At 36.7% G+C, this 26,623-nt stretch overlaps 1 protein-coding gene across 3 annotated transcripts in view; it reads right to left on the bottom strand.

The window, feature by feature from the left end:
* SELENOI (selenoprotein I) overlaps positions 1-26,623 on the bottom strand; it is a 44,948-nt gene that overhangs the window by 15,926 nt on the left and 2,399 nt on the right. For all 3 annotated transcript variants that reach the window (XM_069072013.1, XM_069072014.1, XM_069072015.1), the window contains exons 2-6: positions 8,606-8,674; positions 6,114-6,222; positions 4,210-4,284; positions 2,356-2,618; positions 1,471-1,579 (exon numbers count right to left, since the gene is read on the bottom strand). In XM_069072013.1, coding sequence (XP_068928114.1) covers positions 1,471-1,579; positions 2,356-2,618; positions 4,210-4,284; positions 6,114-6,222; positions 8,606-8,674 — 625 coding nt within the window. The remainder of the gene's footprint in view (positions 1-1,470; positions 1,580-2,355; positions 2,619-4,209; positions 4,285-6,113; positions 6,223-8,605; positions 8,675-26,623) is intronic.

The raw sequence follows: 26,623 nt of genomic DNA, 5'->3' as shown, positions 1-26,623 counted from the left end.
CAAAGCATTCTGATGACTTATAGGCATGACTAGACAGAATAACTGAAATTCCATATTCATATATAACATCCTTTCCATTCACATATAGGTACTACTCATACTAGGAAAAAAGCTTCACTCTTCAGTACACCTAATTATAAAATAGGCAAATGTACCCTTCAGTACAAATTGATACTCTAAACTGCTGTCAATAGAGAACATGTATATGAGAGTGGATGGTAGGGAGGTGAGGGAAGGTAAGGCAAAAGAGAGGCAAAAGGTTGATGAACAACCCTACAAGGTCAGAGGCAGTCTTCACTATGGGGAAATAAGAGCTAGAATTTGCCCTATTCATCCTAACCAACATCTTGTTACCCCCTCCACTAACCCTTAAGTCACTTCTTCCTATAATTAAGTCTTTGAGGAAGAGGGTCTGGCCCATAAATCATGGTGTGTACAAATGACAAGCTATTCAGGGATGTGTTGGTTAAGAGTTAAGGCATGGGCCCTCATTATTAATTAACCTATGTAAGTTACTCATAAAGGTAGTGTGACTACAGGCCTCTCCTTGTATGGTACCTAATACAGCAAATATTCTGAAAAGTGGTTCACAGGCTAAAGGGTTTTATTTCGTTATCTTTATAATTTAATACATATCTCCAATAAGAACGAACTGCTTAACTCATACTGATTTAATTCATAGGAAAAAATGGTAAACAGTTGAAATGTCATCCCGTTAAGATTATGCAGTCACCACAAACACCCAAAAATGTTTTGTCAAAAAGCAGATAATGGAAATAGTCATATGTTTTCAGCGAAGGCAGCCCTACATCACAAAAAATGTATTTTTCTCAGAATGCGTTTTGGTTATTTGAGGGCAGGGAACCAAGAAATACTCAAAAGACATGTCCTTCTACCTCTTTAAGTATTCAAAGTGCAGTTTTAGGTAGCACAAGAAGCACTTAAGATTCAGGAGGGTAGAGAAAAAAAAGAACAAACATGTGTGGGGTACTTAAGAAGAAAGGAGCAGGCAGCTGAATTTTGGAAGAGATACAATAAAAATCTCTAAAATATCTTTAGAGTTAATAGTGCAAATAAGTGTAGCCTCAAAGTTCAATGCCAGAGTAAATTTGGCCCCCACTTAAATCCTCTTCCAGCAATAAAAACTAGGGTAAAAAAAAAAAAAAGATTAACTACTTTCAAACTAATCTAGTCTTAGTCAAGGATTTAGATTAATCTGGTTTTGTACTTTAATACAAAGATTCTATTGTTTTTGTGTTGGTGGTGACGGCTGCTTTAAATAATGAGGTTAAAATTCTGTGAAAACTTTGTCCAAATCTGTATGATACATTTTTCTAAGACATTTTGCTAACTTTTGTATTTAATAACAACAACTGTAGTAATGAGGGAATTTGGAGATATACAATAAAAAACACTGGCTTCTGACAAAGAGGTGGTGGTTAAGAGAGGCTTTAACATGGAGCTTCTTACCAATAATCATTGCAGTGAATAGGTCTCTATATAAGAAATTAAACAGGAAAGGTTCATACCAGGCCTCAACTCCCACAATTGCAGTCACTATGTAGACAACAGAAATAGTCTGAAAGGGAAATGCACACAAAAGCATAGAGAAATTAACAGCTAGAAAGCTTGCAAATCAAGTTTGTTTTCTGTATTATAAATCTAATTTAAAAGCTTTATTAAAATAAAAGCTGCACTATTAATCTTAAAACATTCCAAGGTTTTTTTAAAAATAATACTTAAATCCAACATGGCATACATAGTTTTTAATCTCCATACAATGCAATGACTGACACTTATCTATGAAATCTTTATATCATAATTGGCTACATTATAAGATGATAATTTCTATTTCCAACTAATTCTCCCCCAAAACATATTCCTACTTCCTTGTTGGAGTTTTAGGTGAGGATAGGTACAGTAATACGATCAAAAAGCTGGAATTCAAAAGGCAGAGTGAATTCAAAGCAAGCTTATGCTAAGAAACGTTTGAAAAAAAGTCTTCTGTTTGAGTGAAGGGGTCAGGGACAGAGTAAAAAGGACAACACAGATATATTTGTAACAGTTTAGGCAAAAACAACTTGAATCATATTGTTCATATAGTAAAAGGAATGACAAGGGTTTAAAAATGTTTAGCAGCAAATATGGTAATATCCTTTGCATGACTAAACATGTACAACCTGTATCAAATTGCTTAGGAGGTGAGGGAGGGAGAGAGAAAATTTGGAACTCAAAATTCTTTAAAAACTAATGTTAAAAACTATCTTTACATGTAACTAGGGTAGAGTAATAAAATATTATTTTAAAAAAATGTTTAGTAAACATTAAAGAAACTAAGTCAAAACATCAACTTACCACCTGGCTAATGTCATATCCCCATGGCAAGAAGAGAATTCCTGTATTATACTTTTCCCAATGGGACAGGATGAAAGAAAACAAGACTACCCATAAAAGGATATATAAAACAACAACACTGACACCCGTTGTTCCCCGTCCAAAGATGGAATATACAGTCACTACAAAGTAAACACATGACCAACTATCTAGGCCATGGTCAAATAATTCTCCTAAAGGTGTGCTGGAGTTGGTTCTGCGAGCTTGCTTTCCATCAACACCATCTGGAACAGAAACAGAAATAAATCAAAATGTTCATAAACAGACAGAAATCTTTCATTAAGAGTCACTAAAAAAATTAGACACATTACTAAGAGATTAATAATTTAGAGTATATTTCCATCTAGGCTAAAAATCAGACCATTAATGTTTAGGACTAAAACATTTATTAACTCAAATATGAAATCTGTCACCTAGGTTATAAAACTTAATCTAAAATTAAACAAACATATTAACAGCTAAATCTGAAGAAAAAAGCAATCTTCCACAAAAAAAAATTGTTGCCTAGTACTCAGAAACCACCATCTTAACCAGCAATTTTCAAAGGTATTAGGTACATATGAACTAAATTGAAGAATGTATTATTTAAGACCTCCATGAAAACCATGAATTTGTCTTAAGGCTTCTAATTTTATTACTTTAAGTTCATGTTGTCCCTAGGCTAGATGTTACCTTCTCACTGCTCCTCAAATATGGCATATATCTCCCCCAGTGGCTTTGCACTAGTTATCTCCCATGCTTAAAATGTACTCTCTCCTCACCACCTTGTCTCAAAATCCCCAGTTTCTTTCAAGGTTCAGTACAAGCACCATCTTCTCTATATGAGGCCTTTCCCTCCAAAATCACCTTTGAGCACGTTTTGTATATACACACCCAAGCCATAAGTTTCTTAGGTGCAGGGATTGTTTTATTTTTTTGTCTTTTGATCCCCACTGGATGGCATACAGAAGGTACCTAATAAATACCTACCAAAGTTTTAGCTTTAATAAAGAGAGAAAAATGGTTTCCGGGGACGGCTAGGTGGCACAGTGAATAAAGCACCGGCCCCTGAGTCGGGAGAACCCGAGTTCAGTCCCGGCCTCAGACACTTTAACACCCACACAAAAATACTAGCCATGTAACCTTGGGCAAGTTACTTAACCCCAACTGCCCTCCAAAAGGCCAAAAAAAAAAAAAATTGGCTTACCATTAGCCTGTCAAATTACCAGTGCAGATAGCAGAACTTTGAAGGACTATGCTGAAACTCTGCCTTCACATTTTTAAATCTGTAAATGGATGTTCTTACAATACTAAAAAGGCAGTTTATTCTCTTATATCAGATCTTTCCTTGGCAATTATTTTCCCTATTTACTGGTTTAGCAATCTATTTTCAGCCTAACCTTTATCCAATTACCACAAATGCAGAACTAATGAAGTAGGTATAAACAAAGTTTTCCACTTTCTTGCTAGATCCAATGGTTATTAACAGGTAGAAAGATCTCAAGAAGCATCAAGATTCCTTTAGAAACAGTCACTGCTCACTAAATAAGCATTAAATAAATGTTATTTCTGCTGGAAGTCAGAGCCACAGTTTTTTCTTCCTTATTCTTCAATGATCTAAATTCTGGTTGGTAATAAGCTATTCAGGCAAGATCTGGGGCCCTATTTATTACTAACATTAACACACTAGAGCCTGGGCACAGGAAAAGATGAATTAAGTGTAACTAATAAGGTTATTAGAGAGTCAATTCATTGAAGGAAAAAAATGTGGCTTCCCTTAATGAAAGAGAATACTTGTCCTATGTCTGATTACTCTATGGAGACCCACAATCTTACCTAGAGTATAAGCAACGAAGTTAAGGATTCCTACTACAATCCAAACCCAGCCAGGTACATGCTTCTGACCTGGTGCTGAAAAGCAAAAGACATGCTCTTTAAGACATAATTCTTACCACAGCAAACACTTTCAATAAGAATTGCTTACATTAGCGAATTAAAGTAAAAATAATGTCAAGATCATATAACTGATGTCTATCTATTGCAATGCCAAAATGATCCAATGAAATAAATACTAAAATACTTGTAATTAGAACTTCCTGAGGTACTGAAAGGTTAAGGAACTTGCCCAGGCAGTATGTGTCAAAGACAGAATTTGAATCCAGCTCTTCCTGACTCTGAGGCCCATTCTCCAAGCACTATGTCACACTGCATTTACTATCTAAAACCACTACTTTCATTTTGCCCTAAAAACTACTTATCTTGGTATGAAAAAAAAACCCAATATGCACATGAAACATAAAGATTCTCTAATGTTCATTTAAAATCACTCTATTTGGGAATGGAACTTTATTGCTTATGTGAAAATGGCAAATGTTTACTGACCATCCTCTTTCTAATCACAATACTTTATGTAATAAACCCCAAATAGTTTCACTTTTAATACAAGTGGACCTTCCCAAATTAAGGCAAATGAAAATGTTCTGGTTTCACTTTTTTTCTTTTTATTTTTTAAGTAGAATGGAAAGAACACTGGACTTAGTTCTAGTTCCACATCTCTCACTAGCTATGTGATTTGTGGAAGGTAAATTAAATCCCCTAGATCTCAACCTTCCCATCTATACAAGTAAAGCATTTTAGAATAACAGAAAATTAGGTGTATCTCCCTACTCTTGGCAAAAAAGCAGAGTGTTAATAACCACTGTTATACTCAGACACTATTCCCCATTTTTGCATAGCTGTTTTTGATTCAAGAAGATTCAGGGCTTGGGGGAAGGAAAGCATGGAAATTTCCCCAAATGGCTGTAATATGAACCCAAAAGACATTAATTTAAAAATAAATTTTTTAAATAGCATAGAGTACCTGATGCTTACATTTGTATAGAAATTTAAACTTTCAAAGCATATACCTCATTACATTTCATCTTCACAACTACTCTAGTATTATTTTCTCTAATTTACAAATGGGCAAACAGTGTCATAAAGGGCTAATGACTTGCCCAAGATCACAGAATAACAAACTAGGTTCTGAACCTTAGTCCAGCAATTATTCCACTATGCCATGATGTCTCTCTAAATAATCTCTAATGGTCCTTCTAGTTCTGAGATTCTATGAAATATAAAAGCTAAATCCCTTCTTAAACATAAATAGCAGTAAATTATATAGGGCATGGTTTAGGAATAATCAATCCTAGTTACTAAAATACTCTGGTTCCTAGAGAAATAGCCATATATTATCAATTTTCAAAGAATGAAAATAAAATACATCCAACAATAAAACTATATTGAACAGATTTTAATCTTTTATTTTCCCCCTGATTATTCAAGTAATGTGTTGGGATTTTATTGTAGTACTTCAAGGTCATATTAGTGATATAAATTATCACTCCATACATAGTGCAAAAGCAATCATTGACAGTTTCAGATATTATAAAGAATTTTAAATGTTCTTAATTGTTTGAATCTGCTATTCAAACTGTTTAAAATTATTTTGTGACCACCGATTATCAACACCCTAATGAATAGTCATTACAAAATAATTATCCCATAATACCATTTAATATCTACATTAAACTCTGACACATAATTTATCATTAAAAATAAAAAGCTACATCTTAAATAGAATCAGGAAATAAGCATATCTGTGGAGATTTGAGGGTGTGAAGGATTTTTTAGGTAGGGATTCTTACTGGTTTCTTTTTTAAAGACAGGTAACTTTAATTTAGACTCCAAGACAGTCTTACCTGATGCAAAAAAGTCAGGATCAAAGTAGGCCATTAGTAAGAAATTGAATATAAGCAACAGAAAGCCTGATAGGGTTATCAAATTCGGAGCCAGCCACGTAGGGAAAATCTATTTTAATTTAAAAAAATAAGTCAGAATAAAAAGTTACACAGTGTATACACACCATATGCTAATTTAAGATTATAATTTTAACACTAACTTTAAAGGTAATTTAGAAATTTCCTTCAGTTTATGTGAATTTTCTATCCTTTAATATAATTAGAACTTTAACTATAAATAATAGTATTATTTCAATCTTCATTTCCTATCACACTTCTCAATATGCTTTGACTCACTGAGTAAATAAAAAATTATTATGGCTCCAAAAGATATGGTTAAGAGGTGGGGAATAAGAAAGGGAAAAAAAAATTATCCTCATTTTACATTTATGTAAAACTTTCCACTGGACTCAAGGTACTTTGGTAAATATGACCACTGTTCTAATGAGTATCTACAGAGACAGAATAGTTTTCCTCTCAATGGAGAAAACATTTTCAAGTTCTATAATGAAGCACAAAAATATGTCCCACAATTACAAAAAGTATATTTGCTTTCCTAATTGTATATGAAATTTCTCTATTGGAAAACATGGAAATAAAACCTTAAAGGTCACCCCACAAGCACAAATACCAAGAAAATCACAGAACAAAGCACTGTCAAAGGACTGTGGCTTATAGCAAAATTAACTGCTGTGCATCAATTAGAGATGGGATATTTATCTTCAAATAAGTAATGCAGTGAATTTCTGAAATGAACAGGCAAAGAACCAACTATTAATGTCACGTAAGCATAAGGCAGGGTACGACTGCTTGCTTGTACATCTACACACAGGCTACTATTTTCAGCCATATTTTCATTCTAAAATTGGGGTAAGAGTGGCAATGGGTGTATAGATTATGTGAATATGTGGATCCTCAGAGTGCTGAGATATCTAAAGACCTTAAAAGTAGGGAGAAGGTACTTTAAAGGAAGAAATGCCAATGTTATTTATAAGGAGAAAACTAAAATGGCAAAAATAAAAGCCAAAATGATTTGTAAAATAACTGAAGAAAACAAGTCAAGAAAACAAGAATGGCACAGTATTCTTAGCCCCCATTTCCCAGCACTGGTTACACTTTCATTTATGCCCCATGAATCACTGATCATATTAAAAGAGTCACAATACTCCTTGTTCCCACTGCCACTTTGTACTAGTTTGGCAAATGTAGCTAGACTTTGACCATGAGCATTAAAATTACTGATTATCTAAATTTTATTATTGTTGATCTTTCTTTAATATTTAGGAATGAATATACAGATGGGTTGTCAGAATCCTTCAAATTTTTTACATGATCCTTATCATCCCATTTTAGAAAGTAAAAAAGAAAAAAAAAATCTAATAACCATGTTCCCTTTGGTATTTGTCTTGTAGTCACTGTTACCAGCATTATGGTAATTCTTAAAAAGCTGGTTCTAAGAGAATTTTTATTGTAAAGTCATTTTTCAGTCACGTCCAACTCTTTGTGACCCCATTTGGGATTTTCTTGGCAAAGATATTGAAGTGGTTTGCCACTTCCTTCTCCAGCTCATTTACAAATGAGGAAACTAAGGCAACCAGGTAAGTGACTTGCCCAGAGTCACAAAACTACTACTGTGTTTCCCCGATAATAAGACACTGTCTTATTATTTTTTTTTTTGGGACAGAAAAACACCAGAGGGCTTATTTTCAGGGGAGGGCTTATTTTAATGAACATTGACAGCAATTTTAATAAACAGGTAAATGTGAACAAAAAAATGTACCTTTATTCAATAAGCAAATCACTGGGGAAGAACAGGATGACGCGCTCACTGCTGCAGCTCTGAGTGGATGCAGCTCAGAGCGCGGCGTGCATTTCACGGGGGGGGGGGGGGGAGGGAACAGTGCATACAGAGGGTACCGTAATGTAGCGTGTAGCACAGGGGATCACCTTCACTATAGTAGCAATCTCAATAGGACTTATTTTCGGGGGAGGGCTTATTTTAGAGGAATCTTACACAGTAAGGGGAGGGCTTATTTTTGGGATAGGTCTTATTATCGGGGAAACACGGTATGTGTCTGTGGCTAGATTTGAACTCAGGTCTTCCTGACTCTAGGCCCAGTGTTCTATCTACTGCATCACACAGCTACCCAAATAGGAAAGTATACATTAAGTTAAATCAGGATATGAAGGTCAACTCATTCTAGAGTCCACTCACAGCTGTTTCTAGGACCCTTAAGGATCTCAATACTAACTTTAAAAAATGAATGACTAAATGTTAAAGCTCCTTATCAATTTAATAATCAAACAAAAGCAGTTAAGATACAGAAATACATACATTTTCTATGATCTTACAAGTAATAATTTTTAAATCTCCCAAATATCACTTCTATTGTTGGAACAGAGATAGTCTAGTAAAAGCTACAGCATAGATTAAAAACATAAGATAGCCTTACCTTTACTATAGTATTCCAAAATGGGTGCATAACATACAAAGAGAGCGGATTGGTATCCACAGCCCTGTACTGTAAGAGAAAAATGATTAAAACTTTAAGAAGTTTATCCCTCTGCCTATTCTGAATATTGGGCTGAATATTATTCAATGTTAATGTCACCCCAAAATTGATCAGCATTTTGTAAATAAATAGAGCAAAAGAATTTAAGTTTATTTTAAATGATTCATTATATTTTTCTCTAGCTCAAAAAGCCTGGTAGAGAAGTGCACTGAGGTTACTAACAGAGAAAATGTCCAACTAGGTTAGGTCAATATGATTTGTGTGTCTACCAGATCATCTCTAATGCCAATATGTCTGCTTTCTACATCACCTCCCATGACATCTCACACCTTAACCACAAGTCTTGGCTTACAATCCTCCATTTCAACCTGGGTCAGAATTGGGGGTGAGGGGCGGCCAGGTGGCTCAGCAAGTAAGAGCACCAGCTCCAGTCTCAGGATGACCTGGGGATCAAATCTGGGCTCAGATACTTAGCACCACACCCAGAAATAACTGGCCGTGTAACCTTGAGCAAGTTACTTAACCCCAATTGCTTAAAAAAAAAAAAAAGAATTGGGGGTAAAAGTACTGGGGGGGGGGAGTGTACAACAGATGGAGAAAGAGGCAGAAAACTATTTATTTTCATTGTCACAAATACCAATACTCTAAACTTCCTGTACAATCACTGAACCAGATTTCCTTTCACTTCACTATCATACTTATTTGTGTATAATATATACACCAATATAAAATAATTGATGTTTATTATGTATTTAATTATATATTTTCTCGCCTACTTTAAGCTGAAAGTTTGAGGTGAGAGTCCATGTCAATTCTTTATACATGATTCAATTATTTAGTAAAATAGAATATATACATTTAAAAAGTATCCTCCCTAAGTCTTTGCACCAAAAAAAAAAAAAATTAATATAATTAAAATTAGAAAGGAAGCAATAAACTAGGGATAAAACTTTTGCAGTAACCTTTTCTGATGACAGTCTGATATACAAAAAAATTCAAGGAATTGATTCAAATATATAAGAATAACAGCCATTCCAACAGATACAGATAGTCAATATGTATACAATATATAACCAACAGATGACCAAAACATATGTACAGGCAGTTTTCAAAAGGAAGAAACCCAAACTATCAACAGCTATCAGAAAAAAAGGCTTAAAATAACTAAGAATTAGACAAGTAAAAAATTAAAACAACTTCCTAGGTGCTTTCTAACATATCAGATTGGCAAAAATCCCAAAAACAGAAAATGGCAACTGCTGGACAGGCTGTGGGAAAATAGATACATTGGTGTGCTAATCATGGAATTATGAATTAGTCCAGCCAATACGGAAAGCAGTTTTGAAATATGCCCCCAAAGTCACTAATCTGAGAGTTTACCTTTGACCCAGATACACAACTATTAGGCCTATATCCCAAAAGAGATCAAAGGCTCATTTGTAAGAAAATATAGGAGTATTTTTTGTTGTAGAGAAGAACTGCAAACTAAGGAGGTGATCATCAATTAGAGAATGACTGGACAAATTATGGATTATGAAGGTAATGGAATTCTGTACAGATATTTCTTGCTTTGCACAAGTAGCCCATTCCAAAGATATCTACATAAAGTGATTCATTCATAATTCGAATTTGTCCATGGGCAGGAAGGGAGGGAGGGAAGCAGGAAAGGCGCTGGTACACAATTCAAGGACACGTGGGCATCAGAGACAGAGAAGAAAGAACAGGAGGAGGAATATGCAGGGGCCACGGCTGCCACATGAGTGCCTGGTCAGAACCAAAACAGAAGAACATGCAGCAGGCAGACACATGGAGGCTGGACACTGACAAAGAATGGAGAGGACATGTAACACAGAGGGATGAGGGGAGGAGCAAGGGGAGGTGCAGAGAATGGGTGCACAGAACTATACAATAAAGTTAACATAGGTGGGGGGTTTTTTTGGAATGCTGATGCAAAGTGAGAACTGTCCGTATTACTATAAGAAAAGTAGAAATGAGTCATTTCAGAGAAATCAGAGCAGACTTGTATGTACAAGTATACATGTTCTATTTTACTGTGTAGAACCAGGAGAACAATTTATACAGTAACAGCAATAATGTAAAGAAAAACAACTTTGAAAGACTTAAGGACTCTCAATGTAATAATCAATAACAACTCAAGAGGAATGAGGAGGAAGTAATCCGTCTCCTGATAGAGATTCCAGAGGAAAGAGGAGCGAACAACAGCGTCAGGGGCAAAAACAGAAAGTAGGGTCATTGACATATTTTTTAAATGCACATAAAAGAACAAAAAGAAGGCCTAAAGGAAACATAACTAAGCAGGACAGTTTTGAAAATAACATCTTAAATTGATTTTGTGCTTTTTCAAAAAGCAATCTGCATATAATAAAAATCCATGTCTTCACATATTATCCTTTTTCTGTTCTATTTTATATATGAAACTATTTCATCTTATCAGCTGTGCCTTAGTAGATAATCAAGAAGTTTAAATGAGTTATCTAACCATACAGTCATGTGGGAAAAAGTGACTGAGTATTACTGTCTAATATAGTGGAAAAAGACTGGGAGTCATGAGAGGCAGTTCTTTTCTGATCCCTCTGCCCTTTACTAGCAGTGTATAACTAGTGGTGTAAACTGAGGCAAATTATTAAACTTCTTAGAGCCTCATACTTATAAAATGAAGTTATTAATAAGTCATTAAAATGACTTATAAAACCTCCATACTTATAAAATGAAGATAAACAAAATTTAAACTACCCATCTCTCACAGGGTTATTGTGATAAAAAATATATATTAACTGCCCACCAAGTGCAAGCCACCATGTTAGACCCCCAAGAATACAAAGACCAAAAGTTCCAGGGCTGGCAGGGTGGGAGGGGCAGTGTAGGGCATGAAACAAGTACTCCAATCAAACTAATTTGGAAAGGGAGAGAACATTAACCCCCTTAGTGTAGGAGGATATCGGAAAGTGAGAGATTTTAAAGGGCGCAGCAAAGGTAACTTCATCGAATAGCTGGTGGACAAATTTATCTTTAACATATAGTGTACAGAGGTAAATACTATGAAATAAATCTAGAAAGGTAGTTTGAAGCCAAAGCAAGGAGGACTTCAGACATCAAGCTGACCCTTCCCAATAGATAAATGATGAAAGGATGTATCAACCAAGTAACATTTATTGAGGCTTACTGTGTACCAGGCACTGTGCTAATCACAGGGGATATAAATACAAGCAAAGAAAAAGCCAGTCTACCTTCAAAGAGTTTACATTCTAATGGAGAAAGACAACACATAAGAGGAGCTGAAAATGGTGTGGGGGAAGGTACTGAGATGGCAACATGGTAATAAAGTCCACAGAGACAGAAGCAGAGTTGGCAAGGAAATAAAGGATGGCCAGCCTGGGGCCTTCCCAAAAAATAGAGGCACCAGAAGAAACTCACCAATGGGAGATAAAAGGGAGCACAGAAGCAGAGGGAGAGGGCAGTTGAAGCATGGTGGCAAGGTCCAGAGTAAACCATGGCAGGGTCTGGTCCTTCCTCAAAAATAGATGTTTGGAAGAACAAACAATAGAAGAAGGGAGCCTCAAGGTTGGAGAGAGAAGATAGTTGAAGCATGGTGGCAACATCCAGGAGCAACTGAGGGGACCAGAAAAGGTTTAACACAAGAGTAGGCGCTTATTAAACTGTTTTTAAAAGTCATGATCCTAAGAGTCAGAGGGGGAGAGAGAAAGCATTCCAGTTGTGGGGTGTAGAAGGAAGTGAGGTGTAAGAATGTTGTGAAAACAGAGGGAAGGAAAGAGGAGAAAAGGAGAAAGATTAGAGAGAGGGGGAGGGGAGAGAATACATATACACTAACTTCCCCATTTGGCATTTAAAGAGATAGACAGATAGATAAGATGAGATGATGAGACAAGATAAATCTTAGAGATAATAAGAAGGCATTGAAGTTTACTGATCGTGGAAATTAGAAGGCTGAGTGAAGTGATATGCTGCCATTAATAATGAAGTAAAAGGATGATTCATTTTTAAACCTTCTCACTCTGGAGGATGCTTCCATCACCATTCCCCAGAAGCCTTCTCACCCTGGAAGATCTATCAGTCCCTGTGTTCTCTTCCTCTGATTGACCAGTTCTTCCTTTAACTTCCATTTTTAAGTAAGTGTCCAGGCAGGCATATTCACTCCTTCATTCTTCAAAGTCAATGAAAACCAAGAGAGTATCCAGAAGAAGCAAGCAATCAAGAGTGTCAAATGATGCAAGTCATGAAGGATGAAGATTAAGAAAAGACTGAGAAAATTGGATCTGGCAATTAAGAGATTTCTGGTAACTTTGGAGAAAGAAGTTTCAATTGAATGATGAGGTCAGAAGTCAGAGGGCAGAGAACTGAGAAAAAGGAAAGGGAAAGGACAGAAAGAGGAAGGGAGAGAAAAAAGAATGGAGGGCATGTGGAGGTACCAAGTAAGGACGGCTTTTTTAAGGAGTTTGTCTGAGAAGGAAAGGCAAGACCTATATCAGACAACAGCCAGAGGGCAGACAAGAGTAGGATCTAGTGAGAGTTTCTGATTTTGGTTTTTGTTTTTAAAGGATGGGGGAGACATGGGAGGCAGCAGGGAAGGAACCATTACATTGATAGAAGCTAAAGACCAAAGAGTGAATAGAGATAACAGTGGAGAAAATCTCCAAAAGAGGGGCAAGGATGACACATAGGATACAAGAAGACGGGTTGGCAAACAGAAGGCCTCCTCTTCATCAGAGACAGAAGTGAAGGAAATAGGGGAGAGTGAAATGAATTGAATTGTAAATGTGTGTGATATCATTTACACATTATATAAACGTGTGACATTCTTTCAACTACACCCATCATGCCATTGAAAATTTGATGACTTTAGTTTAGGGAAAGCTGAATTACTATAAATTATAAATGAGCTCTGATGGTTCATCATGAAGTTAAGGAAATCCTGAGTTCTCAAAAACTACACCAGCAGTGTGTATGCTCATTATTATTAATTTTTGGTCTAGACCTGTGTTTTCTTTGATGTAAAGAACTCCAAGAAAAGAAACATCCACTACCCACAAAAGATCTATAACTGTTACACAACTTACAGCTTAGTGAGTTACCTGAGGAACTGAGCTATTAGTTGAGCTTAACTTAATTTTTTCCACCAATAAAAATGTCTCCTCCAATTAAAAACCATTATTACTGTTAACCACCTTACTGCTCAAAATGTCATTAGCTTATAACAGGGATGGGGAGCCTCTGCTCCCTGTCAAAGTTAGATTTTTTCCATTATCACTGACAAGAAAATAAACACGCCCTCAGTGGTTCCCCACTGCTCTCTTCAAAGTTACTAAATGACCTCTTAATCACCAAATCCAATGGCCTTTTCTCAACCCTCATTCTCCTCTACCTCTCTGCAGCCTCTGACTCTTATCAATCACTCTCTTCTCCTTGAAACTCTCTCCTAGCTTTTTGTAACACTGTTCTCTCCTGGTCCTCCTCATACCTGCCTGTCTGTTCCTTCTGTCTCCTTCACATCTGCTAACTTTAGGGGTCCCCAAAAACTGTCCTGGGTCCTCAAGACCCTTCCCTTTTCCTAACTTCCACATTACCATATTACTAGAGAGGGTACCACTATCCTGCCAAGTCACACAGGCTCACTCACAACCTGGAAATCATGCTCCACTCTTCACTCTCTTTCATCCCTCATATCTAATCACTGGTCAAGTCCTACTGATGTTACCTTCATAATATCACTTGCATACTCCCACTTCTCCCTCCTCTGATGCTGAGACCACCTCGATGCAAGCAGGCTCTCATCATCTCATGGCTGACTGATTAGTCTCGCTGCCTCAATTCTCTCTCTACTCCAGTCCATCTTTCCATTCAGCGCCAAAATGATCTTCCTAAAATGCAGGTCTGACCATGTCATCCACCTCTCCTCCCCTTCCTCCATCAGTTCCAGTGGTTCCTTCTTTTCTCTAGGATAAAGTAAAAAATCCTTTGTTTGGCTTTCAAAGTCATTCATCACGTGGCTCCCTTCCTACTTTTCAATATCTTACTCTTCCTCACATACTCTGTGATAACAGTGACACTGGTCTCCTTGTTATTCCTCAAGCATGATGCTCCATCTTCTACCCTAAGCATTTTTACTTGCTGACTGACCTGTCTGGTAGAAATAGGGTTAAGAACTGGACCTGTGGTTTCATTAGCAAAAAGAACTATCCCAATGAGGAAACTCCCCCCACCAAAAGAGTTGTCTTCAGCACTAAGGTTTAATAGGTTGCTCAGGATCACAGTCAATTTGAGTCAAAGCCAATACTTAAACCCAGGTCTTCCTGGTTCAGAGCTGGCTATCCACTACACCATACAACTTTTCACAAAGTACACATTTAATAAGTCTGGCTTATACTGAGCACTTAAGAAATGCTTTTTCATTCATTCATACATAGCCTAAAGGTATATATATACATATATACATATATCATATATGTCATATGTGTGTACATATTGCATATATATCACACATATCATATGAAATATATACTGGGTATCCCCAAAATCTTACGCCATTAAAGCCTAAAACTGCACTAAAATTTTGGGGACAGTCTATACATATTTTGCCTTCCCCAAAGAACGTAAGCTCTTTGAGTAGGCTGTAAGGTAGCAATGGGGGCACAGTGGATAGAGCACTGAGCCTGGAAGACCAGGAAGATCTGTGTGCAAATCCTACCTCAGACATACACTAGCAGTGTGACCCTGGGCAAGTCATTTAACTTCTATCTGTCTCAGTTTTCTCAACTGCAAATTAGGGATAATAGAAATTACCCCCACAGGGTTGTGGAGGATCAAGTGAGATAATATGCCTAATGCACTTAGCCCAAGATTATAGAATATGATTAAATGCTTGTTCCCTTCCCTTTATTTTGTCCCTTTCCCCACTATAGTCTTTTCAAACCCTACAAACCAATCAAGCAGGTCTACTCAATGTGGTTTTGCAACACATCCAACTCTTTCCAACTTTCATTCATATTATTATTATCTCTGCCTAGAATACCCTTCCAGTTTTGCTTATTCAACTTCTATCTTCCTTCAAGGTCCAGCTTAAAAGTCAACTCCACCATGAAGCCTTTCTTGAATCTCTCAAAAGTAATCTCTCTCTCCTCTGAAAAAAGCCACAGCACCTTGTACCTCACATAAAGTGTAACAGTTATGTGTGTGTCTTATCTCTCCTACCAGACTATAAGCTCAATGAGAACGTAAAATATATTTTATTCTTCTTTGTATGCCTTAAAAGCTCTAGCTTTACACACAGAATAAATGAATGAAATTATAACTGTCCAACCTACTCTCTTTGTTGGGGTATCTGAAGGATGGGCTATCTTATAAGTCAGTTTTTCATTTTCTGGGGAGAGGAAAAGGTATAAAAAAAAATCAGCTTGAGCTTTCAAACAACATTCTCTAAGTACCTGCTATGTGAAAGGCACTATGAAAAGAATTGAAAATGAAAAAAAAAAACTGTCTCTGAAATAAGGGCATGGAATAATGGCATCATATTAGAGACTGGAAATGAGAACCTGACTTCAAAACTTCTTTTATCAAAGACCTCTATGGACTGCACCCAAGGAGGGTAAAGACAGCATGAGTCAGAGAGCAAAAAACATTTCTTATCAGTGCAGAGTAAATCAAATCCCTCTGCCAGCTAAGCAATGTCTGGGACAAAGGTACAGACTTAGTCAGGAGACAGTACTCTCCACACAAGAGATTTTCTCCCTTCCCCTCTGACAAATTACATCCTTATCCTTGATTCCACTCCTAAGATATACTTGCTCCTGGTCCAGTATTCCAAGTATGTTATATGCTAATCGGAGAAGGTAATTCAAAGACAAAAATGAAACAGTCCCTGTATTCAGTAACTTCATTTTTTTGGGAGGAAACAACATAGACATAAGTAAATACAAAAGATAAACAAAGAAATTGGAGGGATCAGGGAAAAGCCTCAAAGAGGAAGTGACTCTTGAGTTGGGCTCTGAAAGGAGCAAGGGAGTCTAGAGGTACTGAAGAGGATGGAGAGACTCCTATGCAACGGTGTCAGAGATGAAATGCTGTTACAGGGACAGCAGCAGTCCAGATTAACTAGGAAACAGCGAGTGAAAGGAAATCAAGAGCAATTGGCAAGAAAAGGTGGAATAGGTCTGGACAGTAAAGGACTTTCAAGGCCAGTTTGCACTCTATTCTAAAGGCAGAGCTTCCTGAGCAAGGACGTGAGACATAGTCATGCCATTCTTTGTAAAGGGTATGTAGAAAGGGAAGCAATTTGAGGCAGGGAGACTTAGTAAACTAGTGTAACAGTCCTGGTGGGAGGTGATAAGATGGTGTCTGTAACGGGAAAAAAAAGGGGTCAAGTGTGAGAGATGCTGGAAAGGAAGAATCTACAAGACTAATCAGCTGCCTGGATATGGGGCATGATGGAAAGTGCAAAGATGATACAGTCATATGAATATTCTAAATTTCTATTGATTAGACAAATGCAAGTTAAAACAACTATGAGATACCACTTCACAACTATCAGAAATGACAATGCTGGGAGGGATGAGGGAAAAATAGATAGCTAATGAACTACTAGTAGAGTAGTGAACTAGTCCAATCATTATGGAGAACATCTTGGAATTATTCCCAAAGAGCTATAATCTGTGCATACTCTTTGAACCAGCAATACTACTAATAAGTCTATATCCCAAAGAGATAAAAAAAAAAAGGAAAAGGACCTATATGTACAAAAATATTGATAGCAGCTTTTTGTGGTGGCAAAGAAATGGAAATTGCTCTTCAACTGGGGGGTGGTTAAACAAGTTCTGGCATATGATTGTGCTATAAGAAATAATGAAGGGGCCAGTTTCAGAAAAACATGGCAAGTCCCATAAAAACTAATGGAAGGTAAAGTGATGAACTGGGAGATCCCTGTGCATAGTAAACAATGTGGTAATGATCATCAACTGTGAAAATACTTGGCTACTCTGATCAATACAATGATCCAAGACAGTTCCAAAGGACTCATGATGAAAAAATGCTATCCACCTCTGGAGAAACAACTGATGAACTCTGTATGCAAACTGAAGTATAATTTTCTCACTTTATTTTTCTTGCTTGTTTTTGAAATATGGCTAACATGGAAATACGATTTGTATAATTTCACATGTATAATTGATATCATATTGCTTGCCTTCTGAATGAGCAGCAGAGGAATGAGGAGGGAGAGAATTTGGAACTCAAAATTTAAAAAGAAAAGAACACCAAAAATAAATAATTAAAATAGTAAAAGAAAATTTTTTTAAATAATTTTTTTTTAAAGTACAGAAGTGAACTCAGAATGACTTTGAAGTTGTGAATCTGATTTACTGGTGGGATGATACACTCAACAGAGCAGGAAAGATGAGGTAAACAGGAGATTTGGGGAAGGAAATAATGAGCTCTGTCATGTGCCTAACACAGAGTAGGTACTTAATAAATGCTTGATTTTGAACATGTGAGGCTTAAGGTACCTACAGACAAATAACAGAAAATGTTCAATAAACAGTCAGTAATGCAGAAGTCCAGTGCTGGATATATTGCTCCGAAAGTCATCTGCATAAAGGTAACTGAACACACAAAGGCTGATGAAATTATGGGAAAAGAGGATATGGAAAAATGAAAGGACCCCAGGACAGGGCTTTGATGAATACCTGTAGTTATGGGACAGGACATAAATGATGATCCAGTAAAGGAAACTGAAATAAAGAAACTGATAGTAATATAAAAGAGATCAGTCACATGGGAAGGGTGAATGTCCAGACTACAACATACAATTAGAAAAACAGTCCAATTTATTAGTCTATGAATGTATCTATGTTTACATGAACATGAGAAAATAGCATGGTATAGTAAAGATGTCTCAAACATTCAGTCTACAGGTTGCAACATTCCTGAATGCTGCCAGATTCAGATTTAAATGTAAATTGGAAATATTTAACAAAATAAATATACAATAAAACTTGGATAATTATAATATGTGGCTCTCTAAGTCACTATGCACCCAACAGGAATCCATATGTATTGAGTTTCTATTTGTGTCTGACACCACGGGTACAGAGGATAGAGGAAGATCTGGGTTTAATTTCTACTTACAATAATACAGGGTAGCTCTCCAATGTACAGATCTGTATCAAAGGAGGGAATTTTTGTACCAGGAACTTCCCCCCACACTGATTTTAAAAATTAACTGATATAGACAAGAGCATGCAAGTTGGGTGAGATCACATTAGGGAAATGCTTCTAATTATTACAAACTACTTGCTGCTATAAAATCTACTTTTTAAACACCAATATTTTTCTAGTAATGGTATATGGCTATGAACTGTGAAATACTATTATCCTGGAAGAATCAAAATTACAAGGACCTCAAAAGATGAAATGGATTGTATATTGTAGATCCAAGCAGGCAGCATCATATTACCAAGGAGGACTTGAACACAAGTGGCTGAAAATATCTCTCAAGGATATGTATGAGAACAGCCAGACCCCTCCCCTTATTCATGATTAGAAACTTTGGTGGTCACACCACAACATGAGCCCAAAAACTTCTGACAAAGACCAACAGGATGCCTGCTAGGCAGATATTCTTTCCCAGTAACAGAGAAACCTCTTAGTCTAGCTTACAAATACTCTACTGTGGACCCACAAAACCATGAACATGACCACTTTCAACTGGAACAGTTGGATAATGGTGAAAGGATATGTTACTATATGAATCCTGAAAATAGTAACTGGAATGAAAGCCACCAAAAGACCGGTGTCTCTTCCAGTTTAAAGTCTGAAACTGTCCAAGTGTTTGGTCTACCCAACTGAAAGACAGCAGGGCCAAGACCAAAGACTTGAGTATACCTCAGCCTAACTGCAAAATGAAACTCATTCTAAAATACTTGTCAAGCAGTTAAAAAAAAGTGAGAGAAAAGATAAAAGAAATACTCTGGCAGCTACAAAGAAGGCCAAGGCAGATACCAAGAAGAAAACAGCAGCAACATTATGTTTAAAGCAGCAACCTTGCCATTTTCCCCTACACCAGGATACTGCTGCTCTTCCCCAAGATATTAAAAGAACCAGAAGAAGGGGCAAATGGGTGTAGGGGAGGGAGATCCTATATGGAGGAATTTATGGAAAGGCAGGACAAGAATCACAATGAAAGAGAACAGATGGAGGGGAACCAATCTGCACTATAACTATGAAATCACAGATCCACCTAAGTACCTAAGGTGAAAAATGAAAACTTACATTAGTTTGCTTTTTTACCCATGACCACTGACTTGAGTTTTTATGTGAGTTAACGACTATTCAGTTATTCAACAAGCACTTAATGAAACCTCCATTATGTTCAAGACACTATGCTAGAATATCCCTGCACTCAAAGAGCTTACATTCTATAAGGAGGAGAAACAATACCTACAGAGATAAATGAAATATATGCAAAGTATTTTGGGGACAATGGCTGGGGGAAGATCACTAAGAACTGGGACAGAGATGGTTTTTCCTGGTTATACATACATATCCCACTCCCAGGGCCAGGCAATCATACCTTATTTGTTTGAGTCCCCTTCCTACTATCCTAGTTCAGAAACATAACTCTTCCTACCTGGTTAAGAAGCAATAGCCTGAATGGTTATTCCTGCCTTTCCCCTTCTAGTCAATCCTGCATATCTAGTGGAAGAAAGGAGGAGAGGGGCAGGGTGGGTGGGGAGGGAAAAGACAGTATACAAAGATACCTCAAGATAGGAATGAGTGTGGTTAATGGAGAAACAAAGTTCTTGATTAAAACAAAAGGTAAAATAAGGACAGGTAAGGTTGAATTTTATTACAAAGGATTTTGAAAACCAGGACATGAACCCTACCCTCTACCCATCCCTTCTGAATATGCCTTATTCACACTCACCTCCTTAAACTTTGTTCATGTTGCTCCCCCTTACCTAGAAAACCATCTCCCCACCTTTCCAACTCCTGGAAATAAATACTATCCAATGAGGACAAACTCAATTCCCAACTTCATCTCTATGAACTACTCCCATCTTTTCACTATTTTTTATTTCAATGGACCATTCATTCAACACTGGAGAAGTATTTGGCCTAGCCCATCTGAAAAGCAACATGGCTAAAACCAAAGTACACCTCAGCCTAGCCACAAAGTGAAGCTCCTTCCAAAATACATGTCAGGCAGTAATAGTTACTTTTTGCTTGGGTCTTTCCCTACTGGAGGGACTACCAAGGGGACAACAAATAAGTCCCAGAGGAAATGACACTATTTCCCCCATATTGACACATACCCACCATCTAGTGGAAAAATGAAGTCAATGCAGGTTTTTGCCACAAAAACCAGTGTTGGAAATGTTGAAAAGCTGGTGATGGGCTCTAGGGGACACAAAGACAAATGAGAGTGTGGGGGGGAGGGAGGCAGTCTCTATCCTCAAAGAGCTTACATAGTACTGAAAAAAACACAACATTTAAATAGATAAGTAAATACAATACATCCTTGAGGAGGGAGAAAGCATTAACAACTAAGAAAATCTTCTAGAATGGTATAGCTATAGGATTCCTTAACCACTTATTAAGCAGTAAACAAACAAAAAAAAACAACCCAATATTTCTACAAAGATATATTATGAGGTAGGGAGTGATGGGGCACAGTAGAAATCCATACAAAGGACTTTAGGAAAATTTAAAGTGGAGTACACTTTCAGCTTAAGAAAGAGTGCAATCCAGGCACCAGGGAAATCCGGTGCAAATGCATGGAAGCACTGAAGATGGACTATTATGGAAGGAGCAAGTTTTGGGGGTTTGGTTTGGGGTGGAGAGGAGTATTTTCTAGCTTGGCTAGAAGGCAGCATGTAGCATGCCTCACTAGAAATAACACTAGAAAGGTGAGACTGTAGTCAGATTGTTGAAAGTTTTATTATAGAAGCAATAGAAAGCCACTGAATATTTTGAAGCAGGGGAGTATCACTAACAGATCTATGCCTTGAGAAGATTTAATAAAAGAAAGATATAGGTGGCAAGAACAATTAGGAAGATGATAAAATAGTTATGTGAATTGCAGGATACAAAGATATTAAAATCTAAATTTTTTTGTATTTCCCGTAACACCTAACATAATGCCTTGCATATATATAAAATAGGTGTTCAATAAATATTTGTTCATTAATATCCAAGTACATGCAATGGCACTAATTAAAATTTCTGGACACCAAGCCAAAAAGAGCCAGTTCATTTATAAGGCAAAATAGATCTACGACAGAGAAGCAATACCTGCTTTCATGGGTCCTGCTGAACATCAAGAGTTTAATATTCAATTAGGCATATGGTACCTGACTTCTTTCTCACATAATTAGGTATGGAAAATGTTCCTATGAGTACCATTTCTCTGTTGTTAGGGTAAAATCACAAGCTAAATAGCAAGTTATTATTCCCACAGGACCTTTTAAGAATACACTCCTGACTAGAAAACAAGAGAATTAGTAAAATTGTAATCCTAGTCTCACTGAACGCTGGAAAAAATTTTGTGATAGAATAGAAAAAACAATGAAATTAAGAGTCAGAAGAATCTGAATCCTGTCACTTGGTCTCTCTAAGCCTTATTTTCCTTATCTGTAAAATGGAAATAACAAGATGATGCAGAGAACAGAGCACTGGCCATGGAGAAAAATGTGGTTTCAAATCCTCTCAGTCACTTACTAGGTCATTTCACATGTGATCCTGTGACCTTCAGTTTCCCTATATGTAAAATGGGAGAGGTAGAAAATAACACCTATTTCACAGATCTATTGTGATCAAAGGAGAGTATCTATAAAGTACTATACCATCTTAAAGGTTACATAAACATGAGTTATTTTTATATCTCCCAACAGAATACTGTGAGGATTAAATTAGTCGATGTATATAAGCATTTCTCAAACTTCTTGATCTCAGGAACATTTTACATGCTTTAAAAAATGATTGAGGATCCCCAAAAAGCTTTTGTTTGTAGAGGTTATATCTGTAAATACATAAGAGAAATTAAAATGTCTTAGTGTTATTATGAAAATAGTTTGGACCTAGCAGACTCCCTCATAACACAATCTGAGAACTGCTAATGTCTATAAAATCATTTTCTAATAATAAAATTGCCTCTATATAAACATTAATTTATTTCCCCACCTTACTACAGAAACAGAAACTTTCACTTTAAAACAAGTGGTAGGTGGAACAGAAAGATCCCCTAAAACTTTTAGCATGTAGACAGCAATGCTTGAGGTTTCAGTTCATTGTCTCATTGTCTCCCCCAATGAGGTTTGCATCTCCCCTAATTTACAATTATCTTAATCTCACCATCATTCTATATACTATGGATCATTTATAGATGAAAATATAGGAGATGTAGAAGCTGAAGGAGTTAGTATATGACTATTTCCTAGGGAGTTATCTGAGGCACATACATCCAGAGTCAGAGACAAGGCTTTGAATTCAAAGGTTTTTCTACCTCTAAAATCAACACTCATTGGACCACACTAACTCTAATGTAGAAATTCTTAACCTTTCTGTGTCATGAAAGGCCCTTTTGATAGTCTAGTGAAGCCTAAAGACCATCTCTCGGGATAATAAGGTGTTTGGGCGGCTAGGTGGCACAGTGAACAGAACACCAGCCCTGGAATCAGGAGGACCTGAGTTCAAATTCGGCCTCAGGCACTTCACACAAAAATTAGCCGTATGACCCTGGGCAAGTCACTTAGCCCCAATTGCCCTCCAAAAAAAGCAAAAAAAAAAAAAGAAGAAGGTGTTGGGTTTTTAAAAATTTATAATAGAAGGAAATGCTAAATTTCAGTTAGAGATTAGTGAAAATAAAGTGATTCTCCCCCATCTAATTTCCTAAAATAATACCCATGGGTCCTAAGATCTTCTGCTTTAATAGATCAATTATAATAAGCTGATTCCAATATTAACAAAGGCTGACATTACATAGCACTTTCATAATTATATATAGGTATATTGTGCTTTTAAAATGTGTATAGCACTTTGCATACATATATTCTCTAATTTGAGCCTCACAATGGCCCTGTGACACTGGTACAAGATTAATCCACATTTTACAGATGAAGAAACCAAAGTTCAGAAAATAATATTTACATATGACCACAGGGAGACAGTATCTTAACTCAGCCTTCTAGACTCTTAAATCCAGTGTTCTATCCACAGCACTTAATATACTTTATCTCAGTGGAGCCTAACGATAACCTGTTAAGTAGACAACTGCAGCTATTATCATTCCCACCCAATCCCCAGATGAGGAAACTAAGGTTCAGACTTAAGTAACTAGTTCATAGCCCTATAGTTAATAAGCTCAAAGTTGGTATGTGAGCCCAAATCTTCCTGACTCTATTCACTACAATAATGCCTCTCAGGGTGGCCAGGTAGCACAGCGAGTAAGAACACTGGCTCCAGTGTCAGGATGACCTGGGGATCGAATCCTGGGCTCAGACACTTAGCACCCACCCAGAAACACCTGGCCATGTAACCTTGAGCAAGTTACTTAACCCCAATTGCTTAGGGGCAGCCAGGTGGCTCAGCGAGTAAGAGCAGTGTCGGGATAACCTGGGGATCAAATCTGGGCTCAGATACTTAGCACCACACCCAGAAATAACTGGCTGTGTAACCTTGAGCAAGTTACTTAACCCCGATTGCTTAAAAAAAAATAAAATAAAATAATGCCTCTCCCTGCTTCAGATGATTTTATCGTTAGACTGGCTGTACTCTCAACAATCATAATTACCAGTAGGGCAAATAAACTGTTATTAAAAAATGTTAGCTTACACATTCTACTGATTATTGATGGTGGCACTGGCAAAAGACTACAAGAACTCCTCTTGTAGACATACTGCATGTCAATGTATCATATATCTTTTGTTTCCTTATTCAATGGTAACTCAGACAGGCAAAGACCAGTACTTTAAGTTTTCCCTTTACACTTTGCTAGGTTTATCTCATCCTTCTCTTTATTAGTAGTGCTAATAGCTCCAATCATCTGTTTAGTCCCCTCTTCTACCTGGTCCCATGGAATATTCCAACAGGGTCCTCTGCTAAGGAGGTAATATTGTTTCTTAGGGAATACAGAAATCTACTATCAATGGATTATCTCCTTTGTTCATTATCATGGGTCCAAGGCCACTGATCAGATTGGATCAACAATATATGAATTGGGGTATTCCAAAAGCAATGAATTTTGATTTTCTATTCTGAATTATTCTTCATTGCAGAACTAAACTGAGAATTAAAGATACTAAATTTCTAGTCCTCTACCCAGACACAAACCAAAGAAATTACTATGTTCTTGATAAACTTAACTTGGGGAAAGGCATCATCTTAAAAAAAAAAAGTACCCTCACTATGCACTGAAGTCCTATTCCTACGGCTCATCATGGCATGGTAAAGATGGTACTGGGTTCTCAAAGGCATTAACCAATAGTATATAAACTCTGTCAAATCCTACCAAACTGAAAACTATTTCTATAACCTGAGGACCAGTCTAATAATTCAGAATGATTCATGACAGACTGGTTGCAAGACAATCCAAAAGCTGTCTACAAAGCTAAAGAGATAGATACTGATCAGCATCAGGGGAGGGAGTATCCAGGCTAACAAAATGATAAGATTCTTGATGCATTCACATATATTGACTAGTACTTTAAATAACATACTAAAAGTCATATATATACTCTTGGAGTTAAAATAATGCTTCTCATCATCAAGTATTAACAGCAGAAGATAAAGGAAATAATACTACAGAAATACAAGCCCTCTCCACAGAATAAACTTCCTTTCTTTCTTTGAAACAGAATGATACAAAGTAGAAATGTTTCACAATCAAGTGAAACTATGTCATTCCTAAGTTAAATCTGTTATGCTACCAAAAGAAAAGTCACCCTCAATAGTGGGAAAATTCCAAACTACTTATTTAGTTCAAAAAAGAGTTATCTTCACATTTGTACCTTCCTAGTTAACTATAAGAAGTCAGGAGAGAAAAAAAAGACCATTGAAATACCTTAATCTTCAATTCTAATCCTTGAAATTACACTGAAATCCCGTATACAACTGCTATACAAAACAGCTTCTGAACAAAACAGACTAGATCCTGTGAAGTTCAACTTTTCTCCTTCCTGTACTTTCTTTAGCACTTAGATATTTCAAGGACCCATGATGTTTATTAAATGGGTATCCCCTCCAACACTGAATGAAACTCCTTTTTACCTTAACAGACAATCTTCATGAATAGCTATGACTGAAAAACATTCACCACCACCTGGAGGCCATCCTTGGTATGGAGCTTCAGAGTACCTGGTGGCTAAGATCATGTATTAGCTATAAACAATAAATTAGTAATCATTAGTTCTTCATCCTGCCTATGCTTTCCAACACTACTGGAGTAGTCTTAAGAGAACCCAGCATCTGTCCAATACCACTGATAAGGTACTAGATCAGGCCTTTAAAGAAGGTCACTTTTATTTATAGTTTATCAAAGCGTTAATATTTGTGTAGTCACCAGATGCTTCCTTCAGTTTTGAAAGTTAATTTGCATTAAAGCTTCTTATCACAGAAAGCTAATCATGACTCTATTCATTGGGTATACTCTTTATTAGTCACTCTGTGTAGTTTTTATGCTTCAATTGCTAATGCCTGACAGAAAATATAAAAATAATGAAGCCCAACTTTTTTTGTGTTAGTAAAATCTAGTCAGACCAGGAACAGCAATGCTATTTCTTTTTTTTTCTTTTTTTTTTTTTTTTTTTTTTTTGGGGGGTAATTGGGGTTAAATTTCTTGCCCACTGAACTTTCAAAACTGATTTAAGCATTGTGTTTGATGTGGGAACAACACACAGCCCCTCCCCACCCAAGGGTGGGTCGCCTATTCAATGC

This window comes from Petaurus breviceps, unplaced genomic scaffold, assembly GCF_028583685.1.
Source record: "Petaurus breviceps papuanus isolate PSGF00001 unplaced genomic scaffold, PetGlider_PUasm1.0 90845, whole genome shotgun sequence".
Lineage (NCBI taxonomy): Eukaryota > Metazoa > Chordata > Mammalia > Diprotodontia > Petauridae > Petaurus > Petaurus breviceps.
The sequence above is the reverse complement of the archived record's forward strand: the minus strand, read 5'-3'. Positions and strand labels throughout refer to the sequence as shown.